Source organism: Sinocyclocheilus anshuiensis, unplaced genomic scaffold (genome assembly GCF_001515605.1).
Source record: "Sinocyclocheilus anshuiensis isolate Anshui unplaced genomic scaffold, SAMN03320099.WGS_v1.1 scaffold1132, whole genome shotgun sequence".
Taxonomy (NCBI): domain Eukaryota; kingdom Metazoa; phylum Chordata; class Actinopteri; order Cypriniformes; family Cyprinidae; genus Sinocyclocheilus; species Sinocyclocheilus anshuiensis.
The window spans coordinates 166237-176334 of NW_015552678.1; the positions used below are offsets into that span (position 1 = coordinate 166237).

The 10098-nt window shown below is 34.9% G+C and overlaps 1 protein-coding gene across 1 annotated transcript in view; it reads right to left on the reverse strand.

Moving 5' to 3' along the window:
- LOC107667540 (probable bifunctional methylenetetrahydrofolate dehydrogenase/cyclohydrolase 2) overlaps positions 1–8182 on the reverse strand; it is a 29619-nt gene extending 21437 nt beyond the window's left edge. Inside the window, exon 1 of the mRNA XM_016459220.1 lies at positions 7927–8182. Within this exon, the coding sequence (XP_016314706.1) occupies positions 7927–8060 (134 nt within the window). The 5' untranslated portion in view covers positions 8061–8182. The remainder of the gene's footprint in view (positions 1–7926) is intronic.
- Between the last annotated feature and the right edge of the window lie 1916 nt (positions 8183–10098).

A 10098-nucleotide genomic window follows, 5' to 3' on the forward strand; every position in this document is an offset into this window, starting at 1 on the left:
GAATCTCTCATTGACCCTGATTTTACAATTGCACAACTTACAGTATTTGAGTGTACTGTAACATGCTATTCATTTAAAGTTTTATTTGACCTTTTTGGCCTTTGCAGTTGGCCTGCAGTATTTTTGCAGTATCCAAGTGCTGAATACATACAAACATGTACTATTCAATATTCAGCACAATACTATTCTTGCAGTACATACTGTACAATAGGACTATACAATATATTCACCTTACTCAGTTGCAATTACTTTCTTACAGAATTACAAAATTGTTTACTCAATACAATATACTGATGATCTGTAGTGCTTATTTTATTGACTCATGTGTGTAATCTGAGAGCACTGTTTGATTTTGAGTGCAAGTGAAATGCTTTTGCAGTGATTGTTTGATTTTCATGCAAGAGTCAGAGGTTTCGTGAATTTAGGTTGAGTATTTGGATTTGAGTTTAAGGTTTTGAGAAAATGAGTGATGGTTTCAAGATGGTTTAGCAATTCAGAAAAACTGTAAGAAAAGATCATATGTAAAAGTCAACTATATGTATATATGTTTGTTAATAATAAAAAGGGATTCGCAGATACACTATGAGGGCAAGGCAGGGATCAGCCCTTCAGGTTAAACAAGCTATTTTAGCATGGTGATTTATGACTGAGTTATGGATGAGAATTATGAGTTATGACTGATTGTGAAAAATGGTTTAATATCATTTAATATTTGAAGCAGTGATAGAAATTCTAAAATGTGAGGTCAAAAAATGTCTTCTATTTTTTTCAAAATCGATATTTAATATCATTTATAATATTTTTTCTCTAGATTCTATTTTATTCTTAGACAGCAAAGTGAACATTTCAGTTAATTATTAAAGTTTTGACATGATGAAAATGATTAAAAAGTGTGTTAAACTGTGTCAAATGTCCCTGAAAATTAATTAAGGATTAAATGAATTAGAATTACAGTTTTTCTGAATTGCTAAAACACATTTCTTGAAACCATCACTCATTTTCTCAAAACCTTAAACACAAATCCAAATACTCAAACTAAATTCACGAAACCTCTGACTCTTCCATCAAAATCAAACAATCACTGCAAAAGCATTTCACTTGCACTCAAAATCAAACAGTGCTCTCAGATCACACACGAGTCAATAAAATAACACTACAGAGCATTCATTAGACACTACAGAGAAAAATGGAGAACACAGCATCCAGAACATTACAGAAAAAAGTATATTGTATTGAGTAAACAATTTTGTAATTCTGTAAAAAAGCATAGTAATTGCAACGGAGTAAGGTGGATATATTGTATAGGCCTATATGTACTGCAAGAATAGTATTGTGCTGAATATTGAATAGTACTGAATGTTTGTATGTATTCAGCACTTGGATACTGCAAAAATACTGCAGGCCAACTGCAAAGGCCAAAAAGGTCAAATAAAACTCTAAATGAATAGCATGTTACAGTACACTCAAATACTGTAAGTTGTGCAATTGTAAAATCAGGGTCAATGAGAGATTCCTTCTGTCTCAGCATCATGTCTTTGTGCTTGAGTCCGGCCTGAGGACATTGTCCACATCACAATGTTGTGTTTTTTTGCTAGACAAAGAGAAAAAACCCTCTGGTCTGACAGATCCAGCCTTGATAACACTCTTTACAGTAAACCTTACTCTTTCTCTCCTCATCCTCCACTTCTTACATGTACTCTTCCTCCTCTCCTTCTCAGATTGTTTCCATCTATTGTTCGTATCATCATTCAGTCACTTGTGCCACTTGTGCACTCTGAACTAGCTCATATTTTGTACAGTTGGTTTGATCACATCATTAGAAACAAGTGTGAACAATTTTGAATCGTTGCGTGTAAACGATGACAACTGTGCTTTAGTTGTGTTTAACTTTTGCCGCTTGTGTTTAGCATTTTGCAGCAGAAATGCATCACCGTGTGATAAGTGTTTAAGTGAATGAGAATGTGTTTAGAGTTTTGCAAAAAGAGTACATGAGATTTGCAAATAGAGCCTAACTGCCTGAATGTGTTTAAGGCTTAGCAGAAAGAGTGCTTTATTCGACAAATTGGTTTAAGCTAGAGAATGGGGTTTAGTGTTTTAGCAATTCAGAAAAGCTGTAAAAATCTATTAAAACATTTGTCACATGAACACAAATATATCTTTCTCTCTCTATCTGTCTCTAAGTTTTAGTTTTTTTTGTACAGTGGCCCCAAAATGTGCTTTTGGGAAGTCAAAAAATTTAAATGAATCAGAAATTGAATGAACTTCAATAATTTAATGAATCAGAAAGAATCAAGACAGAAAAAAAATGATTGTCAACCAATGAAGAACTGAAGGATGATTAATCTTCTTTATATCTTACAGATAGTACAGTGCCAAATGAAATGTCCACCACAGACTTTTCCACACATACAGTAGCACAACATTTAATTAGGTGAGATGCTGCTTATCACCTCATTCTGTTGTGAACGAGGTGATAAGACAAAGGAAATGGCTATTATCTGACAGTGGTTTCACCTTTCTGATAAGAATGATACATTACATAATTCACATGAATTGTATCTCCACATGATTTACATACCATAATTTATTTAAAACTTTAACTTTTCCAATGCTTTTTTTTAGTTAATTTTATTTAATGATTAATTTTAGCTGCATTTTTATTAAAAGATAAACAAACAAACAAACAAATAAATAAATGTTCATTGAAATGTATTCATTATATTCATTATAGTGTCTAAACAGATCAGCCTAGAAAATAATGTTATGAAATACATTGAAATGTTGGATAACAGATGAAGAATTCAACCCATTGTTGAGCTTTAGTCCTCTCTGTTGAAACACTGACAGAAAAAGCAAATATAAGACTTCTGGAGAAATCTATTTTTTTCTAGAAGGGTCTGAACTTTCATCACTCTTACTCTATGTTTTTATTGGCAGTCACTTTATTATTATTATACAAATACAAAACTGACCAGGTAAAAGTATGGTAATGACATCTTTTATATACAATAGCCTATATTGTTCACAAGAATAGAAAAATATGGAATGTGGGTGTGAACAAGAACATAAATGCCAGTATGGGTGTGAGAATTCTTTATGTAAATTCTTGGATCCTTTGTCTTTAAATAAACTGTTTAAACATTCTTTATTTAATAAAGTTTTTAATAATAATTTAACAACTGTTCATAGGTTTGGAAAAAGTAAAAGTATATGGCAATGGCTTTTCTTGCAGAATGGAAATTTACTGAGCACAGCCAAGAGTTTCTTCACAGTTTCTCATTGAGTTCATTGAACCTGCGTGAGCAGTTGCAGTTGTTGAAACTGTAAAGCTGTGTCATTCACCGTGCTGCTTACAACAAGTCAAGTACAAACAAGCAAACATATGACTCCCATATAAACTTCTGGGAATCACAACTCCCCCATCACTAGCGAGGAGGGTTTCTTTTTGGTCCTTCTCACCCATGAGCTTAGCCTTAGATCTTTCAGATGCTCAAGACTGATGATATTTTCCGCCATGGTGTTAATTACAAAAGCCTCTAAGGATATTTTGTACATTTTATCATGTTTTGGCCATCTGTATCTAAAGCCGTTCCTGTTAACTCCTTTCAGTGATTGTGTCATGTCAGATTGAGTCATTCTTACACCTGGTTTTATCATGGCTCTACAAACACTTCCTTGTAAAACAAGCATTATTCTCTGCTTAGAGCTGAGTAACACGCATTCTAAACAAAAACCAGAGTAAGCAGACAGGTAGCAGATAAGACGTGTAAACTATACGGTTATATGTTTTGATTGGATGAGTTCTCTTTGAAGCTATAAACTGAGACCGTGTATACTAATAATATACGAGAGTTGGTATTTTGCTTGGGTAACAGCCAAATTATAAACAGCCTTTTATTAGAACAACCCTTTATAACTTGGTGGAAGAGAGTTATTTATTCCTTTATCAGTTCAAGCTTATCTTTTGATTGGACATTGATGTTTTTTTATTACAGTGCTGTTAATTGTTGCAGTTTATAAAAGGTGTTCAGAACACAAAACTCATTTAACAGGGAACACTATCGGAACATTCTTGCAAGGTTCTCTCAATGTTATGAACTAATGTTCTTCCAGGAACATTACAGTTTTTCTCAATTGCTTAAACACACTTGTCCACTCAGACATCACATTTTCAAAACAGTTAACACACAGGCTAAAACTGAAGCTCAATTGCCAAAATGACTAATTTTGTTTGCAAAATGCTCCAACACTAACAAAACATTAAAAACATGCAACATAAGCAAATACTTCCATCAAACACCACAGCTTGTGGTCAAATTACAGTTTTTTTTCTATTGCTAACATCCGTTTGTCCAATCTGTAGTCACATTTTCAAAACTCTAAACACAATTAGCAAAACATCCGTTTATTGTGACCACACCATTAACACAATTCATGTTGTTTTCCCACAATATTCTGTCAATTAACACGTTTCTAAAATGCTTAAATTTTCTTTTTACACAAGCTTACGCCATACCAAAATCATGGATCTTTCTTTTCTTTTTTTACAAATGCTTAAACACAGCATGACAGAAATGAAGACCTAATGTTCCAAACTTTAAATATAGTGTAAAGCCTCTACTTCTGCAACAAAAGAGCTGATAAGAATTATTTTAATTACTGATAATTGAGAAATAGCTCATTCAAATCTTAATTAATAATTTCAAGTCTTTCCATTACATGGCCATGCACAATAAAAAGGCACTCTCTGGATTGGTTTTGTTCAAAACAATACAGAACAACACAGAGAAGCAGAAAAAGAAAGAAAATGTCTGGACGAGGGAGAGGCGTAGTTGGACCAGGACTGTCTGGTTTGGTTCAGCTACCAAATCAGACATCAAGAGACTACAATAGACAGCCAAGACTGCTGAGACGATTATTGGCCCAACCTCCAAGATCTGTACACCTCCACAGTAAGGAAAAGGGCTAAGAAAATCACTTTGGACCCCACACACCCAGCCCACTCTATTCATACTGTTGCCTTCTGGTCTGCGTTACAGACCATGATTTTCTGTTTTTCTTATATTACTGTTATAATTCCTGTGTATGTCTGCACTGTCATGTATGTTTGCACTCTGTCCATACTTTCTTTTGCACTGGAAGCTCCTGTCGTCAAGTCAAATTCCTTGTGTGTGTAAACATACTTGGTAATAAAGCTCTTTCTGACTTTCTGACAAGGGAGAAGGAGAGGTATAGGGGAGCAAAAGGCAAAGGGCTGTATGTTTTTTTTTCACACACAGAAATTTCATTTTGCCAATAAAGCCTTGACTGCAGCAATTCTGTCACTTTTCTTTTACATTCCATAAAGTACTGATGACTCCTTCACTATGCAGTACACATACGGTCTAAAATGAATCTACACATTCACACACAAAAAATGAAGAGTTCAGATGACTTAATTATTATTATTATTGCTGTTGTTGTTTAAATGGATATCATATTGTTTGTTCTATACAAGTCAAACTGACAAGTAATGCAGTTTTTGTAGAGCCATTAATTGTTAGAATTTTGACAGTCACTGTGCTATGATTGACTATGTTCCTGTTGGATAGAAAACTAGTGCAAATGTTTTGACCGAATGACTCAATTTTGAATTGGGGTTTGCTGTGTTTTGATAGAGTTAGTATATGTAGAAAAGGGTATTCAGCATTTTGAAATGTAGAGTTTGTATTTAACAAAATGTGGTTTTGGTCAGAAAATTAACCATTTAGCTAATTGTGTGATGTAGGGGAGTTGCTGTGTTAAGAGTTTAGAAAAAGTACTTTAAGTATTGATAAACGCTTGTTAGCAAATGAAAAAAAAAATCTAGAAATATAGAGGGAAAAAAAAACAATTGTTTACTTATGTTTATAGTACATTATTAAATTCTGTTTTTCTTATATTACAGAAGTGTTATAATTACTATGTATGTCTGCACTATCATGCATGTTCACACTATGTCCATACTTTCTTCTGCACTGGACGCTCCTGTCTCCAAGTCAAAATCCTTGTGTGTGTGAGAACATACTTGGTAATAAAGCTCTTTCTGACTTTCTGACAAAGGAGAATGAGAGGTAGGGGGCAAAAGGCAAAGGGGTGTATTTTTTTTCACTGACAGCAATTTCATTTAGCAAATAAAGCCTTTACTTCAGCAATTCTGTCACTTTTCTTTTACATTTCATAAAGTATTCATGACTCCTTCACTATGCAGTACACATACGATCTAAAATTATTCCACATTCACACACACAAAAAAAAAAAAAATGGCTGGCTGAATTATTACAGTTTTTCTCAGTGGCTTTGCCGCATTTCTCAAATCATCCTTAATATTTGCAAAAAAGTGTGCATTTCTCAAAATAATTCGTACAAACAGCACCACACAATGGATTACCTGCAAAAGCCGGGAAATTACTCAATCTTTAGTTCATCTCTCAAAAGTAAGTATTTATGTCAATGAACATATCAGTGCCATCAGAACGAAAAGTCCTTGTGTCATTGTTCTCAAACAAGAGTCAAAATGCTTAGTCATGTTGTCAATATAACAGTGCACTTTGTTAGTATTACCTGATGGAAACTATAGCAACATTTTGGATGACAGTTACAGTATTGAAGTGCAGAAAGCTGCACTTCTTATGTATGCCATATAGCCATTTCAAAAGTACAAATTTACACACTACTGTATGTGGGATATTGATTGAAAGAGACTGGATAGGATTCACAGTTACACTTTTACTAGCACACACACGAAAAAGTAGTAGAGTAGTAGAAAGGCAAACACAGAAAACACCCCTTAGGCAGAACTTTGTTTTTGCACACAGCACTGTATGAGGAATGGTCTACACCTCCTGACGTGCCAGTCTGTCAGGCCACAGATTCTCGTCTACATCACAACGAATATCTTCCCTTGCAATGCAACGTGGAAAAAAATATTTTGGAATGTCTTATCCAGCCTCTGCAGGCTTCTACGGTGATGTCCTCACAGGCTACATTCATGGCAGCCAGCAGGGTCATCGGAGTATGTGGCTGGCGAGCATAGACCTTCCACCTCCATGCTGAGTGGGGAATGGGGAATATTTAACAATGGTATTGGTAAACACTTGTTGCAATTGAAGAAAAGAAAAGGAAAAAAAAAAAAAAAAAAGAAAAAAAAAAAAAAAGTATTCTTTCAATCAATCATTACACAACAAAATACAAAACAGCTATCAATATGAATTTACACTGCTCAAACTCAGTGTTGAACAGGTAAAAAAAAAAAAAAAAAAAAAAACCAAACTTATGGGTGTCTAAAAAAAAAATAAATAAAAATAAAGAGTTGAAATACTCAGAACTTCAGGATGTTTTTTCCCTTGCAGTGTTGCAATGAACCAATGGAAATACATCCTTGCATGGCAAATCCATCAACAGCCCTCTCTCTTTAGGTGAAACCAGTCTTTCATTTAGTGCATCAAGAAATGTGAGGAGGCATTCTGTATTGAACTGATAGTTTGTATGTGGCAAAGGACACCATCATTGGAGATGGCAGCACACATGGTGATATTGGCACCCCTCTGACCTGGCACTGCAACAGTAACCCTCTGCCCAATAAATGTTCCTCCCGCATCTCCTTACTTTACAGAAGATGAAGCTGGCTTCATCCACAAATTAACTTGTGATGTGCCCCTTGAGCTACATTATTCTCTAAAAAAAGAAAAGAAAAGCAAATTCATGGAGCAAATTCCAGTTGCATGTAACTGTATGGTATAACAATGCATTACAATAACAAATCCGAACAAAGCATATCAAAATTGACATTATGACAAACACAAAAATGGGACTGATTAAACATCTGCTTTATTACAAGTTTGTTCTGCCAACAGGGCAATACAGTCAATCTGAAATACACAGTGGTACAGTAACATTGTGACTTACCTGTTGTCATTTTGAAAAAAAGCATAGCAATAAATGCCACAGTGCTCCGACTCAGAATGGGTTGAGCCCTTTGTCCAGCCTCTCGGACAAACTGTGATTGATGACAAGGTCAATAATTGTTGCTTGAATTTCATTTGAAACTTGAGCTGGATTTTCTCATTTTACAATAATGCAGCTTCTCCACCATGTATGCAAACTTCTCTTTCTCTAGCCCTCCACCATGGTCTTTTACTCTTCTTCCATGCCTTTGGCCTCTTTGATCCATACTTAAAAATAGCAGGACAGAGGTGGAATCTTTTGTAGAGGGATGAGGACTGATTGCTGATTGAAGAGTTGTGCAAACGAGTTTCACACAGGTGCATTAGAGATTCATAATTATGCAAGTACTTTCTATCAGCTGTGAATAGATGTTTTCCTTTTGTTCATCACAGTGAGTTTGGGGTCTTTCATTGACATCTGTGGTGACTGTTTTGACAAAGGGTGTGGAAAATGTGTGATTCAAATGAAAAAGTGTTAAGCAATTGCAAAATAAGACTTCTGCTGTGCTAAGAATGTGATGATGAAGATCAAGTGGATCCCAGTTTCATTAAGCGTGTCTTAGCAAATGAGAAAAGCTCTAATGACTAGATGTTTTGAGGGGTAAGACTATTTATTGCACAGAGAACTATATAATACATAATGAGCAACATGACAACAACAACTGATAACGTAGGAAACAGCAGATAAATGTACATAATCAATTGCATGAATGTACCAAAGCAATCGCAACTTGTTCAAAAGAATGAGAAACTGCTTTTATGATGTGCACACGTGACTAGATGATGTGGAGGTTGAACAAGTATGAGAAGTTCATTTCTGATTCGAGAAATTCACCAAAGCGACTGAGAAAAACGGTAAAATATGAGACACCAATGTTTCAGTAGTTTGACTGAGGAATGATGACTGCAAACTGATACAATAGAATTTCAATGTTCATTTAACATTTGCATAACGAAGATGAAATGTTTCTAAAATATTTTTAAAAAGCTGGTCGTTTTGAACATTTGAGCATTTTAAAAAGTAATGGAAATGTTAGCAAAATATTCTTAAACATCTTTTTGTTAGCTGGGTGTACTCGTGTTAGAATCTTTGTAACGAACAATCGCTTGTGGTTATGTACCACACCTGTGACAAGTAAATATAGTCAGCTCTGCATCTTTAGAAATCTTGTATTTCTTCATGCCTTTAAGAAAGTAACAAACCTCCAGATTTTATGTGCGAGACATCTTGCAGTCAATTTCTTGAGTGTTACAGAGATTCATCTGTGAGTCTGAACAATGCCAGATTCATAGCCATCTCTTTGTTCATTCAAATGAATGGAGTCTCCCAGGCTTCATAAAACGACACATCTCACACTAGACTTCGTCCCATTTGTGCTGTGAGACTTTCTCATGGGAAACAACCGGAGGACATTGAGAATGTGAGAAGAATGTCCTTTGAATAGAAGACAACTTGGCATGAGTTGGATTAACCAGCCTATAACTATCATAAGAAATAAAATCATTCACAATTTGACCTCTTAAATATGCTTTGTTTTGGCCAAAGTGTCCTAAAAAACTGCAAAGAGGGTTGTACAGTTATATTGCTTCAGAAACTGGTAACAACTGTAAGCTTGAGGACTCCTGGCAATAAAAAAAAAATGCATATAGCTTAGTGTACCTGCACGGATCAAATATCTAAAGCGGAATTGACGATAGGAAAGTTCCAGGTGGGCGGTGGCAAAGGAAGTAGTGAGTAGTCATAATGAAAACCCTGCTCAGCAGGGCATGAATGCACCAAGGGCATGTCTCTGTACTGAGTGTACTATAAATTATCTGACTAAAAACAAACATGTTCAAAAGCATACCTACAGAAACACAACATTTCAGCTATCTGTGGAATGCCTGAAAGCATAATAACGAAGCGTCATGTGTAAAAAGAAGTATATCTCACTACGTAGTACTTTAGCAGGGCTTAACTGGATCTTTTTTTCCATTGCATTTCTACAAACCATAAACTCAGCAAAAAAAAGAAACGTTCCTTTTTCAGGATGCTGTATGTTGAAGATAATTTTGTAAAATCCAAATAAGCTTTACTGATCTTTATTGTTAAGGGTTTAAAGGGGTCATATGATGCTGCTAAAAAGAACATTAT